The 21605-nt window shown below is 38.1% G+C and overlaps 6 protein-coding genes across 7 annotated transcripts; 1 reads left to right on the top strand and 5 right to left on the bottom strand.

Annotated features, from left to right (window-relative positions):
- Positions 1 to 1740: 1740 nt before the first annotated feature.
- On the bottom strand, positions 1741 to 2370 carry LOC120013333 (protein RALF-like 33). The gene has a single exon (XM_038865113.1). The coding sequence runs from the start codon at positions 2322 to 2324 to the stop codon at positions 1950 to 1952; it is 375 nt and encodes a 124-aa protein (XP_038721041.1). The 5' UTR covers positions 2325 to 2370; the 3' UTR covers positions 1741 to 1949.
- Positions 2371 to 3383: 1013 nt separating this feature from the next.
- Positions 3384 to 5539, bottom strand: LOC120013603 (CAP-Gly domain-containing linker protein 1). Of its 2 annotated transcripts, none has more exons than XM_038865470.1 (7): positions 5212 to 5539; positions 5059 to 5094; positions 4901 to 4954; positions 4741 to 4794; positions 4018 to 4071; positions 3836 to 3907; positions 3384 to 3721 (listed from the first exon to the last, which is right to left on the bottom strand). In XM_038865470.1, the coding sequence occupies exons 1-7, from the start codon at positions 5266 to 5268 to the stop codon at positions 3602 to 3604; spliced, it is 447 nt and encodes a 148-aa protein (XP_038721398.1). In that variant the 5' UTR covers positions 5269 to 5539; the 3' UTR covers positions 3384 to 3601. The 2 variants fall into 2 exon arrangements, with proteins under 2 accessions (XP_038721398.1, XP_038721397.1); XM_038865469.1 differs by having other exon boundaries at positions 5059 to 5097; positions 5212 to 5528.
- Positions 5540 to 6811: 1272 nt separating this feature from the next.
- Positions 6812 to 7661, bottom strand: LOC120013602 (60S ribosome subunit biogenesis protein NIP7 homolog). Its single transcript, XM_038865468.1, has one exon. The coding sequence runs from the start codon at positions 7571 to 7573 to the stop codon at positions 7010 to 7012; it is 564 nt and encodes a 187-aa protein (XP_038721396.1). The 5' UTR covers positions 7574 to 7661; the 3' UTR covers positions 6812 to 7009.
- A 724-nt stretch (positions 7662 to 8385) lies between these two features.
- Positions 8386 to 12307, top strand: LOC120013670 (mitochondrial thiamine diphosphate carrier 2-like). The gene is made up of 8 exons (XM_038865562.1): positions 8386 to 8542; positions 8724 to 8875; positions 8968 to 9084; positions 9244 to 9355; positions 9793 to 9920; positions 10364 to 10516; positions 11140 to 11289; positions 11807 to 12307. The coding sequence occupies exons 2-8, from the start codon at positions 8759 to 8761 to the stop codon at positions 12023 to 12025; spliced, it is 996 nt and encodes a 331-aa protein (XP_038721490.1). The 5' UTR covers positions 8386 to 8542; positions 8724 to 8758; the 3' UTR covers positions 12026 to 12307.
- Positions 12308 to 12565: 258 nt separating this feature from the next.
- Positions 12566 to 15559, bottom strand: LOC120013671. The gene is made up of 3 exons (XM_038865563.1): positions 15192 to 15559; positions 13917 to 14041; positions 12566 to 13134 (listed from the first exon to the last, which is right to left on the bottom strand). Exons 1-3 carry the CDS (start codon positions 15328 to 15330, stop codon positions 12850 to 12852), a joined length of 549 nt encoding a protein of 182 aa, XP_038721491.1. The 5' UTR covers positions 15331 to 15559; the 3' UTR covers positions 12566 to 12849.
- Positions 15560 to 16143: 584 nt separating this feature from the next.
- Positions 16144 to 21605, bottom strand: LOC120013390. The gene is made up of 4 exons (XM_038865179.1): positions 21438 to 21605; positions 21249 to 21306; positions 19260 to 20087; positions 16144 to 18657 (listed from the first exon to the last, which is right to left on the bottom strand). The coding sequence occupies exons 2-4, from the start codon at positions 21252 to 21254 to the stop codon at positions 16711 to 16713; spliced, it is 2781 nt and encodes a 926-aa protein (XP_038721107.1). The 5' UTR covers positions 21255 to 21306; positions 21438 to 21605; the 3' UTR covers positions 16144 to 16710.

The following is a 21605-nucleotide window of genomic DNA, read 5'->3' as shown; positions in this document are numbered from 1 at the left end:
TGTTTACTTTCTTTCCATTTTAGCAGTCAACCTTGCACCCCCTTGACTTCTTGAGCACTATCTTATATTTATAATATTTATGCGAGAGAATCATGTTCAGAATCCTATTCATGTCACGCCACTCATTAAGGAATTTGAATAGGTGTAAAAAGCATTAACTAAGCTGAAAGAAGCTGTCCTGCCCGTCAATTATGGTCCGAAAGTGATTACAGCAGGCCCCACAGTAATATGCTTTTTTAACATTAAAAATTTTTATTTTTATTTTTAAAAATCATAAATATGTAGTATTCATCGCAATGAACACAACGATATATTTTTTGTTAGAAACAAAAATCAAATTCAACATGAAAAAGACACGACAATTCTAAACCATCGGATATAAACTCAAAATATTCAATGTTTTGATCCTGATGAATTTGATTTTTGTTTGAAACAAAAAATATACCGTTAGATTCGTTATGAAAAATACTACATATTTATGATTTTTAAAAATAAAAATAAAAATTTTTACTACCTCTAAAGTGCAATACAGCGGGACCTGCTGTAATTTTATTACAGCAGGTCCCGGGCACCCAAAAGTGAGTTAATGTAGTTGATGGGATGTGACAGGAGTCTGTGAGCGCAGCCTTAACCATTTGAGTTTAGGTCTATATCAATTAGATGTTCAAAGCAAAAATTTCAATGTAGTTGATGGGATGTGACAGAAGTCTGTGAGTGCTGATCTAATGACCCGAGTTTAAACACATATCAAATGTTCAAAATACAAATTTTTATGGTAATATTCTCTGATAAATAATAATAATAATAATAATAATGTGACCTAAACTCAAATGGTTAAGGAATTTGAATAGGTGTAAAAAGCATTAACTAAGCTGAAAGAAGCTGTCCTGCCCCTCAATTATGGTCCGAAAGTGAGTTAATGTAGTTCCTGAAAAAAAATAATAATAAAAAAAAAAAAAAAAGTTAATGTAGTTGATGGGATGTGACAGGAGTCTGTGAGCGCAGCCTTTAACCATTCGAGTTTAGGGCTATATCAATTAGATGTTCAAAGCAAAAATTTCAATGTAGTTGATTGGATGTGACAGGAGTCTGTGAGTGCTGATCTAATGACTCAAGTTTAAACACATATCAAATATTCAAAACACAAATTTTTATGGTGATATTCTCTGATAAATAATAATAATAATAATGTGACGGGAGAATATAAGACTGTTTTGTTGTGTTGGCATCTCTAACAAGTTGTGGATGCTCTTGATTGATAAGTGCTTTTGGGGCTAGCTTTGATGGAGGATAAGAATGACATTCTCGAAAATGCTATTTGAAAAATCATATGAAAGCTAGTTGGCATTTAGATTCGAATCTGGTATGAATCGGGCAAAGGTAGGCTAAATATCAAGAACAAATATGCTAGGCTGAGCCAGCTAGCATATGCTGCCACCAGTGTGATCTGGATAGCATGATTGGACCGGATAATTATAATTCTAAGCTAAAAACAAATCTGTGGATCTCTTTAATTGCAATACAGACCTGAACGACAAATTATATCAACACACCACATGGTTTCTTGAAGATTCTAGAAACCACAAAAACACTGGAAATTTGATTAATATTATGACGTAATTGAAAAGATTAATTGCACATAGCAACAACATTTTTATAAAAAGATAATCATGGATATTCCCGAGGCGGGTGACACGGTGGCGCTTTCAAATTCTTAAATTCTCATATTTTAAAAAATTATTAATGAAAAACTATTAATGTTATAATAGTCCCAAACTCATTTACTTAACACAAGACATTTAATTTTTTTAAGAGGACTGAGTTCGTCCAGAATCTCTGAAGATTCAGGTATGCCACTTAAGGATAATAATATTGATGCAATTATATTACAAAACCAATTCAACATTCTATTTTCTCTAAGAAATCTTATTCCATTTTCTCTAAGAAATCTAACCCCTGCAACGAGTAATGCGGCTGCAACCGCGACTGTATGGATTGGCCTGAGCTCCACGTCGGCAGTTGTAATACGAGGCGCCTCGTCGAGAGCACGGCACAGTGTTCCTCCTCAGCGCGCCGTAGCTGATATACCTCCTCGCCGCTAGGATGCGCCGGTTGCTCTCCGAGTCCATCGCGAACTCCGTATCGAATCCCTCGTCTTCGTCCATCGAGCACTCTGCGATCGATCCACGGCACTCCGATTTCATAGGGAGAAAGTCGAGCTGTTCGCCTACGAAATCTACTGTTGATGAAGAAGAAATCACCGCGTGGACGGCCAAGATTGCGAAGATAAGAAAGTGAGAAGTGACGCTTGTAGTTCTTCCCATTTTTCTGCCTGGTTTGCGTTGGAAGGGAGAGAGCGATGAGACACGGTATTATTGCGGATTATAAGTGACAGCTAATACAAAACTGCCATCAGATTTGTGTTTTATTTACACTAATACCACTCGACTTTAAGACAGCAAGGGCATAATTACTGGCTTTGCTTGCCATTTAAGCATGTCAATCACTTTAAGGACTCCCCACTAATCATCTTTTGACTTTAAAGTGTGAACTTTTTCTTGCCACCATGATCTGTCTGTCTGCACTATTTTAAATCGTAAGATTTTGAGTTGGATTATAATTGAAAGTAATATTTTGATGATCACGTTTTGAGTTTTTTACTCAATTGATCAAAAAATACAAGGTATAAAAAATAAACTTGTATGATATTATTTTCAATTACTCGAACAAATCGAGCGAATTGTTTTATTAAGTACGTGCATTTATTAAATTGAAAAATCATGGGAGGCAAAAGCCAGTAATTTATAATTTATTTATATAATAAATTTTGATTTAAGTGAGTGGTCCAAATTGACTCATCGAAGGACGGGGGTCACAACTCATAGTCCCCATCCGCAGGCATTTTAAACGCGTTTTGTGCTGTAATGAGATAGATGACAGCACATATATACATATTTATGGGCCTGTATTTCACCCACAACCAAACCCACATTTTTTCATACGGGCCTCTGAAAGAAAGCGGTCTTTCGGCCCACTTAGTTGTTTCATATAACACGGCCTGCTTGCTTAGCATACACTGACGTCTATGGTGAGTCATATGCAATATATAAACAAAGGTTCAGCTCCTCTCATACAGTGACGTGTTTTCTAGGTCTAACTACTCGGGACATGTCATGACAATGGTTTGAAACATTCATGGAACATGTCATTGACATTTTCAGACAATTGAAAACGTTAACTACAACACTGCATGACTGCAATTGAATCTGCTAATCAGTATGGTTCAAGCACCCATTTTGTAACCATCCCCTGTTTCCAAACAAAGTTCACATATGGACATATACGCCAGCACCAAGCTCTGATATGGACATATAAGACTGCGATACGGTGAAACTAAGAGCATAAACTTACTTAACGCGGGAAAAAAAATTAATAAACATAATCATCAATCCGAGATTAAACAACTTATATAAGGTTCAATGCCAGCCAACAAAGTGGTTGCTGGTATTAACAGATATCAGAAAGTACCAAGTAAAACGAAATAAAATGAGAGATGCCAACCTCCTAGAGGTGCATGCGGTAAAAGAAACTCGATTCATACCTAATTTTGATCCTTCTTATCAGTTTCCTCTACACTTGGAGCATGAGCTTCCTCACTTTTCTCTTCGACTGTAGGAGCAAGGGGGGCTTCTTTTGTTTCTCTTGCTGAGACATCTTGCAACTGCCAAAACTTAACACAAATTAATATATGCATGTACAGCACTCTATATGAGTACAGTTGATGCTCGGAAACGGTTACTCTCAACAAAGAAGAAGAATTGTAAAATAAACATACCCCCAAATCTCTCAGGCTTGCAGTGACATCTTCTTGTTGCTGGTGGAGAGTGCCCCTCAGTTCTTGAAATTCCTAAATTTATCCCACTATTAATACTATTACCCCATATTTACATTTCTAAACTAAACTGAAGCCATAATTTCTAAACTACAAACAGAAGCTAGAATGACAACAGCGCTCACCGATCGAAGTTGCTCCACTTCAGCATTGAGTGATAACTTGAGTCCTGACAGCTCCTGTGTAAAGTGTGAAAAAAAATTGAGCAAGGATATATAACCCAACAAAATATTAATCTTAAACGAGAGAATAATTTATATAACTATAAGATGCAAAAAAACCCCAGTATAAAATTCGTCCCCGGTTCAACATTTTCTGTAGAGATAAATTATGACTCTGGTGTTGTTGATGGCACTCAGGTCACAAAGGCTATTACACTAAGTGTCAGATGTATCCAGTAATCCCCTCTACATCCAGTGACAATGCTAATTTTCTAAAAAAAGTTTTTTGAACTCAAATGAAATAAAAGAACTAAGCCAAATATTTGAATTTCTTGAAGAAAAGGTTATGCTATATTGCTATATAAGTTCCTCAATGTCATTCTCTACATTTCTGTATGAGTGACTCCCTAATCTTGTAACATCAAAGCATGCCACATTACTCATTAGTCATCTTAATCCAATTAAGTTAAACCGTCACTCAACCGGGACTTCTTCCTTCAGCTGATCATTGCTTGGAAATAGGATCGTTATAAAATTTATCAAGGTAACTATCCCAATATCAAGTACAATGAAACAAAAAATCGACTGAAACCATAACCTGATATACATCAATCCATCTCACCAACCAAAATTCAGAAAGCAGAAGCTGTGTGATGCAATAAAAAGTTACTTAACAATAGTTATTACCTCCTGGTAGACCTTAACTTGAGTGTCTAACTTGGACCTCCAGTTTTGCAAATCCTGATAAACACATAAAAGGTGTTATCATATTGAAAGACTTGAACTTTACTTCCACAAACACAGAGATGACAAGAACCCATGAAGGAAATCAGTTGTTTAAATTCACCTGCTTCAAGTTTTGGATTCTAGTAAGCATCTCAGACCTCGATTCATTTAATTCCTGATGAAAAACGTAGCATAACCAATGCATCCGATTAAAATCCACACGTTCAATGCCTTGCAAACCAATACCACATCAAATTAAAAAGAAATACAGAAAACTACCGCTAGCTTAGAACCAATCGGGGTGATGTTTTCCTTCTTCTGTCCAAAAACAAAAGAAATTACAGAAAATGAGTTCAAAGTACAGACAAGAAACAGTACTGCAAAGCTAGATCTCAACCCACAAATATGCAAAAGAGAGGAAATAGAGAGTACCGGTGCCAGAGGAGCATTGACAGGAAGAGAAGGGGTGGTGGCGTCAGAGTTGGCCATTCGATGCAGGGATAAGATCGGCTGAAATTGAAAGAGATTTCAAGTGTTTCTGGATTTGGGTTTCTTGTTTAAATCACAAAAAGAGGGGAAAATTAACTAATTTGAAGTGGAGATCCAAGGAGAATTTGAACCGAGGGAGTGAAGATTTTTGAGTTCAGGATCTTGTTTGGGCGGGCTCACTAAGAGTGACAATGTTGAAGAGCGTCGGCTTTGTTTCTAGTTTGAAATTCAATGGAAAGTTTCTTCTTTTTATTTTCAAAACAAATGACCATTATTTAGTCCATCACGATCAGGGGACGAGGACCTTCCAGAAGAAGACGGAGAGAGAGGAGCCTGCTATAAGACTCTACGTGCCTTTGGGCTCTCTGGCTGGGCTTGTCCATTGGGCTCTCTGGCTGGGCTTATGACCTACAAAGCATGATTTTGGGCTTCCAAATGATGTTGACAATTCAACTCTTGTGGCTTTTTGGGTTTTCTATTTTGAGTTAAACTTCAACGCTATTGTTCTTTATTAACAAAAGACCATTCCTCCTTAATGCAAGGCATAAAAAGGCCTCTTTAATAAACTCTCTTTTTCTTTTTCTTTTCTTTTTTTTTCTTTTTGTGACGGACCCACCCAGCTCATTCCAGGACTTAGGACTCACCCTGCATGGTAAACTCCAAACAGTGCAGTACATCGCAATACATGCCTTAGTTCTGTTGTAAATGTAATCACAAACCCAAATAGGTGCACCAAACCACACATACCAAGATTTGCCTGCCACTCAGACTCCTCCACTCTGAATGCACCAACTCCGAACTTCACATACAACAAGTGTCAAGCTGAGGACCATTCACCACAGAACGAGAACTGGGATTGTGAAAGGAACACAAAACAAAAGTAAAATAAGATGCAAGTTGCCGTCTTTTCGACCCAAAACCCACAATTCCATCTCTAGTCACACATTTGGCATAAATCCAGTTTTACATCATATATGCAGCAGATTCTACTCTGGAATTGAAGATCAACTTAACATGCAATGATTCCTTTGCAGAAGGTAAGAAAACAAGTGACAAAGAAAGCAAGAAAACCCTGAAATTTCGCTTTTCTTCATAGGCCTTCAAGTTCACCATTGAACTCACTAGCAACTAAAAGCCTCTTAACGATTTTAATCAACAAATCCAATGCCTACTAAAGAGCTGCAAAAATCTAACATTGCAAGGATATAATAAGCAAGATGATGGACTGAAACAAATTCAAGCTTAGAATCAACTATATAAGTGAATCACAACCATAACACTTCTTTTTTGGGGTAACTGAGAAAAACTCAGCATGCGTGCCCTTTGGACAGCCTACCAAGTCTAAACTTGGACCAAGCAAGGCGCATGCAAATCCACCCAACAAGTTAGTTGAGCAGAGACCCAGCGCAAACTACTTGGGAATAGTGACGCGAATGTAGAATTGAAGTCCCGACCACGGACGATATTCTTCAGTCCGGAGAGATAACCCTCAAGTGGTTCACAACCGTAACACTCAAACAAGTCAATCATAATCAGAGTATTATAGTTGTCACAACATGCATCTTAACATATCACAACTATATTCCCAACAGTTTAAACATATCAAAATATTCAAGACAAAACTTCAATCCAATACAAAATTAACCATAAAAAAAACCCTTCTTCCTAGTAGGGGCTCAATACAATACCATTCAAACTCTCAAAATCCCCTAAAAAACCTGCAAACCCCCCGGACTTCTCTTCATAGCTCATCCTCCATCCTTAGATACTCCCCAATATCACCTTGATGTAACACCACAATCCCATTAGGCTCCATCTTCCTACAATCCTGCGTCCCTTTCGCCGCAATACCAAACCCCAAGGGCACATCCGACATTGAAAACACTACAACTCCATCACCAGCCTCAATACTCTCAGTGATCCTCCCCAATTCCTTCTTCACCACGTGATTCCCATACAAAAACGACATCTCCGATTTTGGTTTCAACCAAATCTTGTGTTTAGCATTGTCAGCTAATAAATTGAGGGCCTGAACTGTAAGGTGGAACTTACCTGCGTGCGTGAATTTCCCAATACAGGTGCCCAACGAGACGAGGTTCGATCGAGCTACGTTAGTTGCTCGCTTGACCAGAGAATCGCTCACATAGTATACGCGGTTCTTGTGGAGGCGGAAGCAGTAGCGGCCAGGATTCGGGTCAGGCCCCTCGTGCGACGGATTCTCTACAATGTTTTTGAGATTGTTACCGGTGAACTTCATAAGCTTCTCGAAGACTGTAGTCGTTTCGGCTTCATCGAGGGGTCTCATGGTCGACTGATTTGTGATATATGAAATAGGGTTTTGGGGTGCTAGGGTTTCAGGATTTCAGTGAAGAAGAGAATTGCCAACTGCTAAATCGTATTTCGTTTACAAATAGGGCCACACATTGGGCTTTTCGTGTCCAACGGGCCCAACACATTATGGAGGAGATCGGCCCGTTGGGCTCTACATCCTTAACTTCCAAAACACACTGAAGACGCACATGGCATGATCTATGTCGCCCCACATGCCCTATATGATCCATAAGAAATCGAATTTATTCTTACTATTGGGTGTTCCACTTGCATTTACTTATAGTATACCCATTTGCCTTGGCTTCAAATGTTTTGTTCACCATTAAGCCCAAGTCCCAACCGTTATGATGGGAATCCTAGTAGTTGGTATCGCATTTATTCAAATTGTATGTATATGATTCATGTGTATTATGTGGGACATGTGTAGTCCACATATTCATTTGGATCTCGTGGATCCAACTTAGCAGTCAAGATAATTCCAAGTTTTACGCAGGAGATTTCATGTGTTTCATGTATGACATGTGAAGTTCACAAATTCATTTGGATCATGTGAATCTAACTCAATAATTGAGATAATTTCAAGTTATACGCACATGAATTTTATGTATATCACGTGGGACATATAAAGTTTTCAAATTCATTTTGTATCATGTGAATTCAACTCAGTAGCACGAATAATTGGAACCAATTTATGGGATCTTCTATTGGTCAGTCCATTGTTTACTTCAAAATATTAATTAATCTCGCGATTCTCCAACCTGTAATCTTTAAAAACCGGGCATTGAAGGAAATCTTTCCGTTAAATAAAAATAAATATCTCTGAAAAGGTAAGCTCCCCATTTCCCTGAAAAATCATATAAGGCGGCGAGAACACCATTCCTACTCATTCTTCTCTCTCTATTTTAAGGTCTTCAATGGCGACCTGTCCCTGCGCTCTTTCCAGGTATGCACACCTCTTTTCCTGACGCTTCTGCGTTGATAATCGTTGTAATTACGTTTTTGATCTCTGAGTTTTGAAGTTGGGCCTCGAGAACTCGCAGTCAGTCTATCGCGAAACCCTAAATCCTTCGTTTGTAGTTTTGGAGTTGGACAACTCGTTTTTGAACTGGCCTTTTATTGTTCAGGTTGTAGCGTTTCCTGAGAGAGGGATTCTTTGGATATGGAAGAGCCAGGGCAGCTTAAACGGGCCTTCATTGATGCTACGGCTGGGGCAATTGCGGGTGGTATATCTCGCACCGTGACATCCCCTCTTGATGTTATCAAGATTAGATTTCAGGTCGGACGATTCAATGATTCTTGTGTTTTGACTACTATGTAAAACATAAAACTGGTATTGATGCTCAAAATTCTCTTTCTTTTTGTCAACAGGTTCAACTGGAGCCCACATCTTCATGGGCTGTGGTTCGTGGAAATATATCTGGACCTTCAAAGTATACTGGAATGCTTCAGGCAACAAAGGATATATTTAGGGAAGAAGGTTTACCGGTATGAGCTTTGAAAATTTATTATAACTTTATTAGGTACACACTTCAGGATACACTACTGATACTTACGGAATGCTCTTCTTCATTGGATTCTCATATTTTATCCAATGAATCTTTCGGCTATCCTCTACGTTTAATTCAAGATAGTTGCTTATGGCAGGGTTTCTGGCGTGGTAATGTCCCGGCTTTACTTATGGTTATGCCATATACTGCCATACAATTTGCGGTGTTAAACAAAATAAAAACATTTGCCTCTGGTTCTTCCAAGACAGGTATCTACATATCAAAATTAGAAAGAAGAAAAAGGTTCTTAATTTATTTTTCCTTCACGATGCTTTTGTTTCTCTACATTCAGACAGTTGGGCATTTTACACACAACTAATTGTTTATGGCAGCCTAGAGAGTGGACTTTTTAAATTTGTTTTGAGAACTTATATTCTGTAATCCCTGTTTTGTAGCATGAGATGATCTCTATTTGTTTATTTGCCAAACTTTTTTTTCTGGGAGATGATTGCATTCACTTTCATCATTATACTCTATCATGTATATATATATTTATGAACTCGCTGTGCTGACCATGTAAGCTCTGTTTGTGATTGGATGTGCTCAAGTTTTTCTGCAAATAGATGCGAGTAAAGTTCGTCTTAAACCTTAGCTTACTGCTGTTTCTCACTCTTATTTGTCATTCTGGATATTTTGTTGTATGCAGATGATCATATTCATTTGAGTCCTTATCTTTCTTACGTCAGCGGAGCATTAGCAGGATGTGCAGCTACTGTTGGATCGTATCCGTTCGATCTTTTACGAACAGTATTAGCGTCACAGGGTGAACCAAAGGTATGAGATATGAAAACATGACCTCTTTTTTGTTTTTAAATCAGTTCTTGAAACTTTATAGATATATATTGAATAGCCTGAGAAGTGAGAACATGATCTTAGGTGCATATCTGTCACGAATTAGTCATATTATATTGTATCTTTTTCCTTATAATGTTTTTTTTTAATGAAAACCGCAAGCTTTCCTTCTGCAATGAAATCCCTTCCATGCATTGAATAACATCTGCTGGTCTCTACTTGCCCATGTGATCTCTTCAATGGTCATTTGATGGACATGATAAGTGTTATAGCATTAAAATTTTCATACCCGAATGCTGTTAACGAAAGTGTGTACTGTTTAGTATTGTCAATTTGTCATAAACAACTATGGGTATTTAAACGTTCAACACTTCTTCATCTTTACTTTTCACTCTAGTTCTTAACTAACAAGTGGCTATTTGTAGGTGTATCCCACCATGAGGGCTGCATTTATTGACATTATCAGAGCTCGTGGCTTCCGAGGGTTGTATGCTGGATTGACTCCAACTCTAGTAGAGATTATTCCCTATGCTGGTCTGCAATTTGGAACCTATGATACATTTAAGCGTTGGGCCATGGTAAGTTCTCTTTCCTCTCTCCCATATTGAGATGCTTTTGTCTAAAATAAGATAACATCTCTTTAAATTAGATCAAGAGAATGTTTGAGATTTATGTGGCGAGCAACTAAATATTATCTCTAGATGATAATATTCCTGATGGCATGCATCAACAGTTGATAATTTGCTTAGATTGATTTCATGATATTCAATGAAGTCTGGAATGTTAGTTAAACACTTTTTTTGGTATCTGAAAATTTTGAATGCCGATAGAATCTCCAATTGATATATCCTTCATTGAGATTCCCTCCCTCCTGCTTGCATAATTTTTCGCGGGCTTAGTGGATGTTAAGACACTCTACCAGTCTTCTACTGTGGTGCTGCATTTAGCTGATTTATATTTGCCAGCGTGCCAACGTGGGGCAAACGCGTAGGTAATGACACTGGAGAAGCTGCTTCGGAACAAACTTTAAGATGAAATTTTTGAGGGGGAAAAAGATTGCTATTGAAGCTGATGAAATGTTGCAATTCTAGCTAGCAGTTCAGCAAATTCGGTTTTAAACCAAAATATTTTTTCATACTTGATTTCCGTTTACCACCCATACGAGTTGAGATTTTGACATGTTGATGTGTCTTTGTTGTAGGCCTGGAATCGCCATCATTCTTCTATTCCAAGTTCAGTAGGTACTGATGACAGCCTTTCTAGCTTTCAACTTTTTGTCTGTGGGTTAGCAGCTGGGACCTGTGCCAAACTTGTCTGCCATCCTCTTGATGTGGTCAAGAAAAGGTTCCAGGTGATTAAAACATTCATTTTCTGTTCGAGGATCATAATGCAGTGAGGAAATTAGAATTGCTTTACTTGTTTGATATTCAGTTCCAAGTTGGTAAAAACTGATGCTTAATGAGCTCATATTGATTATTTTTATGTTTGATAGTGTGAGTAGGTAGTAAGATTCTTTTTACTCTAATGAATTCATGTATATATCCACAAGAACACTGAGCATAAATGCCGTATATCTTACTTTAATAAAATTGTATAGACGCTCCTTTGGAACCATTAAATTGTGCTAATTTATCATCTTAAACATTTGGTTCATACTACTACACTGATCTCATGACTTCATCATACAAATATGTAATGGCTCTTTTTTTTATTGAAGAATGGAATTGTCCGCTTTACTTTGTCCTTTAGGTTCTCTTCGTGAATGTTCCATCCACAGTATAGTTGGGACAAAGACTCCTATATTGCATTTTTTTCTGCCTTGAAAGAGAGTGGAAGATGTGACTTAGTTTCCATTTGCTAATTCACAGATTGAAGGATTACCAAGGCACCCCAAGTATGGGGCTCGGGTGGAGCAGCATGCTTACAAAAATATGATTGATGCGCTACGTCGGATAGTTGTGGCAGAAGGTTGGGCTGGTCTTTATAAGGGCATCGTCCCTTCGACTGTTAAGGCCGCACCTGCTGGTGCTGTAACATTTGTTGCATATGAATATACATCAGATTGGTTAGAGTCTATTTTGACTTGAGTCTAACCAAATTTTTTGATTTCATTTTTGGATCATCTCATTCTTCACATAGAAATGCCTTCACACTAGTCAAAGAAGTGGGTATCATTAGGACATTATATCTTAGGCTTGCCAATTTGTACTTATAGAGAGACTATGATTAGATTTGGGGGGTAAGAGTTCAATGCAAGTGTAGTTTATACTTTTTCCATTGGTAAGATCTTGAAGTTTCTCGTATACTTGGCTCTTTTGTATAGAGCTGAGTTGAAAGTTGAAATGCCAATCTTGTAAGTTTGAAGGCCATGATTGTCTTATTCCTGAATTCTTTCGTATTTGGAGGAACTGTTGCTCTACCATTCCTTCTCAGACTTTGGATAAACTTGATTAGAAGGGAGAGTGAGCTCGTTGCGCGCTCTTTTGGCTTTACTTGGATTGAAAAATGGATAATGAACATGCTTGAAAACCATGTTGAGCGCTTGAAGCTTTCCAAAAAGATACCCATACTCGGATCGGATCCTCTCTCTCTTTCATATGTTTTTTTCCATTTTTATGAGCACAGGATTGAGTCACAGTGTACTGAAACATAAATAGAATATAAAATTTTGTAATCCTGCCAACAAATTGGTCAAGGAACGCAAAAACAAATACAATAAATCATTCGGAACATACTGAATCTCACAGGTGTGAATCGCCGATGAGCTTCACCTAGTTGCTCTATATGAAGAGAAATATCAAACAATGTGCTCACTGATGAAACTTTGCAAAATTTTCAGCCCTTAGTTGTGTATCCTATCATTCAACGGTTCAGTTACCAGAGCAAAGAAGCAAGGGAGAGCCATTGAATTTCATTCATAGCTTTTCTTTTTGTTAGTATCCTCAGGAGGCAGAGATAAGAATTGCAAGATCCTCTGCACTTGAGTCAACTCAACTCGAAACTTTGCAGCAATCTGGTGGGCATCAATAGGCCCGTTGTGATCATCAGCTTTGCCTTGATATAAAAGCATGATTTGGCGCAGCTGCGCCACATTGAGGGTTCCTGGAGGAGTAGGCCTTTCTTCGAACCTGGCAGAATCTGGTTTGGTATTCCGTAGCTTTGGCATAGGCCTGTTATACCTCTCCACCACAGATGCCTGTTATAATTGTACAATGTTTTTAATCAAATCCAGAGAACTCAAACCTATTTTATTCAAATTACAAACTTGAACAGCTAAAAAGAAAAGAAAATTGCATATCACAAAGGTTGTTGCTCTTGTTTATAAAACTTGTATTTGTCTCAAAGAGACAGGGACACCAAACCTAATAAACAATGAGCGGTTCCAGTCTGCACAGGCACCTTTTGTCTAAACTACATCATCCTAGCAGCTAGACCATTTTAGACATGAAGATAATGAAACATATGGAATTACTTTGAGAAGCACTACCAAGTCAATTTGCAAGTTCAAATAAATGTACCAAATGAAGCAATGTGAGACAAACTAGACATAACAGACAAAAAGTTAGGTGGTTTAAGGTATAAGGCTCAGTCATGTACTCACATTGCCGAACCCAAATGTTTGAGTTTAAGGCTTAAATGATGATGAAACCTTCATCACGGGCAACTAGTGATTTAGTCTTAAACTTATTTCCACATGAAAGAAGACTTAAACAACAATGATGACAATGGACGCATTTTTTATCAACAATTAGGCAAGTTCCATCGAGAGTGCTTGAGAAGAAATAACATAAGACAATGCACCAAAATGCAAATAAAAAATAGGCTTTTCCATTTCATCCTTATTTCTTTCTCAACATAAACCAATGGCATAATCCAGAAAAACAGGGAAACTTAACCAAAGGGCCAAGCATGGATACAGAATTACAGCACTTTCAAATTTCAGTTGTATAAATAACAGTAGCAGCTTTCATTACTAACCTCTCCAATCTCAGATTTCCCTCCAGGTTTAGAAGAAATTCTACCCACCATTTGACTAAGCATTGCATCAAATTTTGGATCTCGCTCTTCTAGGTTGTTGTCAGCATTGATTTCCGGAGTTCCATCTAAAATCAAGGAAAAATAGGTCCACCAATCAAATCACAGAAAATAACTGAGTTTCAGAGTTAAGAAGAATCCACAATTCATCCTACTGTTAAAACATGTTCATACAGAGAAGTGAAAAATCCGAGGATTACAAGGCAATCACTTTACATTTGCCAGAACCCTATTTTTTATCTCCTTTTTATTTAACTAAAAGAGAGAATCTTATCAGAGGGAACCGAGGGGGTTCCTGTGTACAAACTAAGCAATCACATAACTATGCATTCAAGACAGAACAGAAAACATTTGAACTTTTCTACGATCCAAAACCAAGAGTTCTAAGTGGAAAAGGCTCATCAGAAAATCCCAATAATTCAAGCAACGAATGATGGCCAACTTCTACCGCAATTTGTGGAGAAAAACAAACTGCCGTGAGAATTCGGACGCTAATTATTTATTCTTTATAAGCTTTGGATTACATGACGCTCGCAACATTGTGTTGTAAGCAGCAGTATAATGTGTAGCCAAAAAACATAATGCATGTTGGGAAGAAGACAGCTTAAATAAGTGAGGAAGAATGGATACCTATTCTGAATCCTAGCAAGAACTACAAGGGAAAAAAAGTATTCCACTACATGAATGCATCCTTTTGGAAATACATATACCCGACTTCATCATATTGATAAAAACAAACAAAAACAATGTCTGTTTCCATGAATGTAAGCTCACTAGCAATCACCCTACCTTGCAAATGCCAACTAAACCTAAACTTGAGATAACATTAATATCAATAAATAGGTATATTCTATAAGCCATCCCTAAGATGCACACTTGACAGTATTTCTATACGAGCTAGACTGATGCCAGAATTCAATTGATTGAACCAAAAGGAATCGGAATTTGCAAAACTTATACCAGCTGGATTAAGAAGAATTTCAGAAAAAAAAGAAGAAGAAAAGAGATGCACTTTTATTATTGACAAGAACCCTAAGAATGCCATATAATTTGCATTGGTTTAAGCTATAAAAGAGGTCAACTAAAACCAAAATGGTTAGCTATGACTTTTTGTCAGGATCAACAAGAAATAAATTGCGTCAGATTTTCGATTTCATGAGCTTGAGCAAAATTTCAAAGAGTAAATTCAAACCGAAAATAAATTCGAATACTACATACCACGATCAAGAGCAACAGATTCACGAGACCTCCTCGAAATCTCCACCTTGCTCTCGGTGGGTCTCGCCGGTGGCTGCCGATCGATGGTACCACCAGAAGGTCTTATCCTTCCAGTTGCTCGACGAAATGCCTGACCCATCCCTATCTTTCTGAAATTTAGAATGTCAAGGAAAGGAAACCGTATATGATTATGACATAATAGAGATTGTTATTCATGCGATGAAGAAGCCCTTAATGGTTTTTGGAACTGCGGAGCCGGAGGTGAAGATGTATAGACTGTTGCGGCGGCGTTGCGTGCTGCGAGCACGAGCTGCTTCTCTAAATGTTGAAGAGCGAGCCACGTGGCTGAAATTTACGCGAGACAAATTTTGTGATGTGTCTCTCTAGCATTGAATTTTTGAAAAAGGAAAGAGGAAAATATAAAATATTAAGTTGACAAAAAATTAGTTTTATTTATTAAAACCCATGGGTAATAACTAACTAGGGTCACAAAAATTGAAGGGAGAAATTATTTCAATAGCGTCGATATATCGTGTCATAGACTGATGTGGTGTATCAATTCTCATGAGACGGTGTCAATTCACGAGCAATTAGTGTAATTTTCAAATTTGAATTGCAAAGCTTATATCACATTTCTTCATTACCAAGTATTATCACCAACCACTCGTGAATTAGCATGGTGCCACTATCCATTTATTCTGATACATCACTCAGCGAATGACATGGTGTGCATCCAAATGTGGGCCGCTGCAGGTAAATGGGCTCGAAGCATGACTACCTACTGAGATCTTTGAGGCTTAATTCTGGTTTGTAAGGCCCAACATTACTCAAGAGTCAAGACAGTGCAGGCTTTTTGAAAGGAACTCATATCTTCTTTCTCACTTCAGATCAGCAGCAGAAGTAAATGAATGAAACCCAAATACAGCAGAAAAAACCCTAATATTCCCAACACTGCAAGAAACCAACTACTTCTTTACCTTTTTCTATTATTCAAACAACAAAGAACAATAAAAGCTACAAATTCTTCAATGATGGATGTATCAAAATGAAACCAAAAGGAACAGGTAACTATAATCATCTGATAGACTGTAGGTTTGCCTTGTATAATGGGCCAAGAATCATTGCTGAAGAAACTTGACCAGAAGAAACAGTGGACTATAACATGGATTTTGGTATTTCTTGCCATGCTAGCAATGCAGTTCTTGGATAACTAACTATATAAGTATATATGTAGCCCCAGCCATTCACCTCCACAAGTATGATGCGTCTTCTTTCAAGGAGAAAGTTTTGGATGGCCAAGGAAGCTTATTCCTCCGTGCTCAACACCCGGCACAGTCTAATAACAAGTCTGACACCATAACAAACCTCTGTGAAGTTAGAATATGAAGACATGCAAGATACAGAACATGGAAGAGCTCAAGGATTGGTATGCTCTCCAACAACCATGGATTGGGATTCTGAAAGCTCCGTAATCTGTTACAAACAGGCATTTCAGAAGTGAGCTGAGCTGATTTTGGGATCATGTCAGCTTGGTTTCCATTGACTCAAACTGAACCTCACTGAGTACATCACAGTTACTATTACATATACCCTTCCCTCGTTCCTTGTTGATGACATCTGTACTTGAATCCTCCATGACACTCGACTTAGCACGATCACCGTTACTATTACACATACCCTTTCCTCTTTCCTCGTTGATGAGATCTGTACTTGAATCCTCCATGACACTCAACTTAGCACGAGCACGGCGAGGTCTTGGTGTTGAGCTTTCTGGAGAAAAGGCATCCCGACTCTTTCGCTTTGGCTTTACACTAAGAAACCCAAAAGCAAGAGCTTCCAGAGCTCTAGCTGTCGGTGGCCGGTTTCTCGTGCTCTGTCTTCTAGAGTTCATGCTAGATGGCTGCTCCATGCATGCAGAGTTATCTGGCAGACAGCGTTCATTTGCTTCTGTGCCTTCTTCATCGTGTTTTCCTGTCATTCCCATCAATGAAAGGTCGTCCGTTTCAGCATTTGGAACAGCGGCTACATTTAGGTCAAACAAGACTCGGGATTTCGGTTTATCATGCTGACCTCCGGCAAAAGAAGATGCCCCATCGATAATACCTTCACAGATATTGTTTTGAATGCTCTCGGTCAAAAAACTGGTAAATTCGGCACCACCAGAAGAAGCCCCATTATGCATACCTTCACCACTATCATTTGGGCTTCGCTTAGAAGGGGTGGATGACAACCTCTCCCCACAAGGATCAACTTGAGGGAGAATGTTCTCACCCAAATTAGGCTTACTAGCCAGAAAGCCAGGTTTCTGTTGCTTTAGTGTAGGAGCTGCTAAGGCAATGACCGCAATTGGGTTTCTCTCCTTGCGATTGCAGGCAGTTAATCCTCGACGTCGCTTTGTGATAGGGACTATCATATTATCAAGTTTCATGGTCTGCCTTGACTGGCCCTTTATTGCTTTCCCTTCCTGTATCTCATTACGCGGGCTTCTATTATGGCTCCTCGAGGGTTTTGATATATTAATAGAATCTGAGCCATTCACTGGATTCTTCCGCTTTGGAGCTGTATGCTCAAAACGTATCCTCTCAGAAGAGATTCCCTTCTCAAAATTCGCCTTGATGGAGTTTGAAATGGAATTCATATCCCTATCAAAAGAAGAGCTATCTGCAGAATCAGTTTCGTCAGCTGACTCAGAAGAATTCTTATCATCGCCTGCAGATTGACTTCTGGAGGAGGAAATCTTCACCAGTTCAACTGGTAAGCTTCTCATTTCTCTTACCTTAAATGCTTCACCATAGGCTGCCAGGCTTGTATCTACGACAGTAAACTTCACGACTTCAGTACCACGGTTGGGAGTTCGTGGTTTGAGATAACAATGACGATGCTGATCAGGGGAGTTGTCTTGGCCTGAATTTGTACCATTGGTCCAACCATTTTCTCCCTTGCTACTATAGCTCTTGTCTCCTCCTATCTCAAGCTCAAGAAGCGTAGGATCAGATGCAACTTTGGTCAGGACATCAGTGACAGAGTCAAAATAATGGTTTCCTTTTATTAGTTTCCTTCTTGAAAATTTCTTAATACCAGGGACTAGAAAGACCAAAGAATGCTTGGAAATAGCAGCACAACCATTATCATTAGGCTGCTCGGAGTGCCAGCCTCTAGCGAGCAAACGAGGCCAAACAGCCTCCCAAAAAAGATCATTAGACCGAGCTTTGCTTAATCGATAGTCACCTGTTAGAAAGTTGATAATTTCCAAAGGTGTGAGGAAGGAGCATGCTTTACCAACTGGTACTTCAGGACGGGCAGGACCAACTTGATTGGACTTTGGAGGCTCCGAGATGCCTGTGAGGTCTTGCTTCCCGTTACCTATTCCAACAGCTTCTATAAGAGCATTCAATCCAACTGCTGCCTTCAAAGAGACAACATATTCTTCAAGTGACATTTTTCCCTCGACAAACATCTTTGACACCTATTAAAAGAGCAAAGTCTATAATTATGAGGTATGATGAAAAGTTTTCGAAAAAAAATAGATGGCAAAATATAAAAAAGATAAGCAGCACAATGCCTTCTATGTTTATATGCACTCAGTTTAACAGATTGAGATCACTTAAAAGCAGACGATTTTCCAGTAGCTTAAATCTTCATAAGAAATTTAAACCACAGGTATTCAATTAGTTTATCAAATGTTGGAGTAGAACCTTCCGCATTTCTCGATTTAATACTTCGTTAGAAACAGAATATGGTCAGTCGATAAAATAGAGATCCCAGTACAGTGAAGTGACTTCAAGAGAATATCAAAAAAAAAGTAATACTAAAGCAAATAGTGGATTTGATTAGACATCTACATTAAAAAATGTCACAAATAGTTAACCTTGAATTTGAAAAATATTTTCCGGGTATACTTTCGACAAAGCAATTAAACAGAACAGGAATTGACATTATGGAATGTGTGAATATATGGTTTTTCTTTTCGTGCATGCATCCAGGTAGGTTTTGAACATAATCCATCCATGCTTCATATATTTAAGCACTATAGGTCATGGTAATACGTAAAAGTACTTCAAAAAATACCTCCTCTAAAGTATTTTGGCATTTCTCTGACAAACGAGGAAGCAAACGGGATGATAACTCTTGTTGCCTCGGTCCTGTAAAAATCTTATGTCCAAATATACATCTTCTGCTGCTACTTATTTTCCGACACCCTGCCCATCTGCGATATTTGTCAGACCTATAAAATTTCTCGTAATAAAATGACAGTATATCACCCATACTTTTAGTCTCAACAAATTTCTTCACTTGAACAAGATCCTTTCCAAAAATATATAAACCGAGAAGAAAACTAGCTTCTTCTCTATTGCTCCATGTGTCATTCAAGGATCCAGGGACCAGAGAGTAGCCTTTGTCTCCAATATTCTGAAGCATTTCAGCCTTAACATCTTGCCGCAAGAAGAAGTCATTGGGTCCTCTAAATTCCGCGCAACCACCAGACATGATATTTGTATCAACCTTAGGTTTCAACTCATCACCTTCTGTAAAAATATGTTTAGTTCTAGTGCATCCAGATTCATGGGGGGGCTCATCTTTTTCTGCTAAGACAGTAGCAACACCAACAAACTCCTCAGGCTCGCGTTTAATGTTCTTAGCCTTCTCGTCAATCCACACTAAGGATATCGGCAGTCCAACAAAAAATTTAAGGAACTCGCTCCCCAAGACTTCTGCATCAGTTGAGCTATTTGTGAGAGAGAAATAGTCTGATTTTGTCATAATAGGTGGAATTTCAACCTGATACTCATCCCCAATCCCAGGATGAGCCTCTGGATCTCCATCGACACCAAGCTGCCTGGCAGATTCATCTTCAATGCTATCCTCATTATAATTCACTTCATCTACATCCATCTCCTGGACAATTTAGATGAACCACGGTGGTAAATTTGATTTAGAAAACGTAAAGAATGGAAACATCACATTCTTGACTGTCAAAAAAAGAGAAACTAAGCATGGACTATAATTTTACATTTCGGAAGATGTCAGGGTCTTGTTGAATTATTGACCCTTGTTTATTTAGCAAAATCAAAAGGTCAGTGTTCTTTTAGACATGTCCTAAGAGATGCTATACCACACTGCCAACCTTCTTCTATATTGATCATAACTTTTTTAGCTGGAAAAACAAATTGCAAGTATATGAACTAAATGGGCATGAAAATTTACTTATTTTACCTTAAAAGGCTGCATAAATAAATATTAAAATTTGGAAAGAAAAAAAAAGAAATAGAATATGACAGAAAAATTCACTTAATATCAACCAATAAAATAAAATATAAATATTTAGAATAATGGATATATATTTTGATATTCTTTTTTAATATTCTCATAATATATAAACCACATATATGGAACAAATAATATTACAAAAGGAGCACCGAGTAAAGTAAACAACGCCCATGCACAGGGTGGGCAGGATCCGGGACAGGCAAGATGTACGCAGTTTCGCACACCTTACCCCCGTATAATATGTGAAGAGATTGTTTCTAAGAATTGGAACTTGTGAGCCGTAGGTTGCGCCCTACAGCTTTATCATTGGGCCACCTGTTCTTCTATAAAGGACCGTGAGTGATTTATAAGAAACTAAAAAATGATTAAAACCCACGAAAAAATAAGAAATACAAACAACAGAGCAACTAACCCCAGATCCATTTTTAGACCCGAGAGAACCAACAAAGCAATTCAACATCGATAAAGCTCGAGCTTTTCACTCGAATAAAAGAATCCATTAAACACATTCATCTCGAAAACCAAACCCAGAAGAACAAGCCAGTAGAAGAAAAAAAACAGCATTTGAAGCTCATCGGATAACCAACTAAAACAGGAAAGCACGGGGTTCATACTTCATACTGAGAATTACAATATGATCTCATAAAATTCCACATAAACAAGCCGTTATAAATCACATAGAGAACATATAGAAGTACACAAAATTGTATAACAAGTAAACATAAAGAAACAAAACTAAATCCAAATAAATAAAGAAAAAGAAAGAAAGAAAGAAAAATTCCGAGTTACCTCCATAGATTACGATAATAAACCCAAAAAACTTCAACACCCACGAGAACTACCAAGCCTGCAAAAATGGGTCTCCATTGTTAAGCACCGATTGGCGAAGTTACAGATTCAAAATAAACAAAACGTGAGAATACAAAAACAAACACAAACACAAAAAACAAACACCCACTACAAGAGAGAGAAACTTACATAAAGAAACCAACACAAGTATGAGATGTGAAGCTCTGTGTATATGCAGAGAGAAGGAGTGGTGGGGCTGATAGAGGGAGAGAGAGCTACAGACGCCAAATTTCGTATCGAAAGAGAAAGCCAGAGCCAAGCCAAGTCGTTTCTCTCTCTCGCTGGTCGCTGTGTTTT

This window comes from Tripterygium wilfordii, chromosome 13 (genome assembly GCF_013401445.1).
Source record: "Tripterygium wilfordii isolate XIE 37 chromosome 13, ASM1340144v1, whole genome shotgun sequence".
NCBI classification, from domain to species: domain Eukaryota; kingdom Viridiplantae; phylum Streptophyta; class Magnoliopsida; order Celastrales; family Celastraceae; genus Tripterygium; species Tripterygium wilfordii.
The sequence above is the reverse complement of the archived record's forward strand: the minus strand, read 5'-3'. Positions and strand labels throughout refer to the sequence as shown.

Excerpts from the sequence above, each read along its gene's own strand:
- LOC120013671 (XM_038865563.1), bottom strand. The coding sequence starts at position 15,330 with ATGGGTCAGGCATTTCGTCGAGCAACTGGAAGGATAAGACCTTCTGGT. Across the intron at positions 14,042-15,191 it reads ATCTGTTGCTCTTGATCGTG|ATGGAACTCCGGAAATCAAT; the intron begins GTATGTAGTATT and ends CCTTGATTTTAG. Across the intron at positions 13,135-13,916 it reads GGAAATCTGAGATTGGAGAG|GCATCTGTGGTGGAGAGGTA; the intron begins GTTAGTAATGAA and ends CAATTATAACAG.
- LOC120013670 (XM_038865562.1), top strand. The coding sequence starts at position 8,759 with ATGGAAGAGCCAGGGCAGCTTAAACGGGCCTTCATTGATGCTACGGCT. Across the intron at positions 9,085-9,243 it reads TTAGGGAAGAAGGTTTACCG|GGTTTCTGGCGTGGTAATGT; the intron begins GTATGAGCTTTG and ends TGCTTATGGCAG. Across the intron at positions 10,517-11,139 it reads CATTTAAGCGTTGGGCCATG|GCCTGGAATCGCCATCATTC; the intron begins GTAAGTTCTCTT and ends TCTTTGTTGTAG.
- LOC120013602 (XM_038865468.1), bottom strand. The coding sequence starts at position 7,573 with ATGAGACCCCTCGATGAAGCCGAAACGACTACAGTCTTCGAGAAGCTT.
- LOC120013603 (XM_038865469.1), bottom strand. The coding sequence starts at position 5,268 with ATGGCCAACTCTGACGCCACCACCCCTTCTCTTCCTGTCAATGCTCCT. Across the intron at positions 3,908-4,017 it reads AAGTGGAGCAACTTCGATCG|GAATTTCAAGAACTGAGGGG; the intron begins GTGAGCGCTGTT and ends GGATAAATTTAG. Across the intron at positions 3,722-3,835 it reads CAAGCCTGAGAGATTTGGGG|TTGCAAGATGTCTCAGCAAG; the intron begins GTATGTTTATTT and ends AAGTTTTGGCAG.
- LOC120013333 (XM_038865113.1), bottom strand. The coding sequence starts at position 2,324 with ATGGGAAGAACTACAAGCGTCACTTCTCACTTTCTTATCTTCGCAATC.
- LOC120013390 (XM_038865179.1), bottom strand. Across the intron at positions 18,658-19,259 it reads GCCAAAATACTTTAGAGGAG|GTGTCAAAGATGTTTGTCGA; the intron begins GTATTTTTTGAA and ends CTCTTTTAATAG.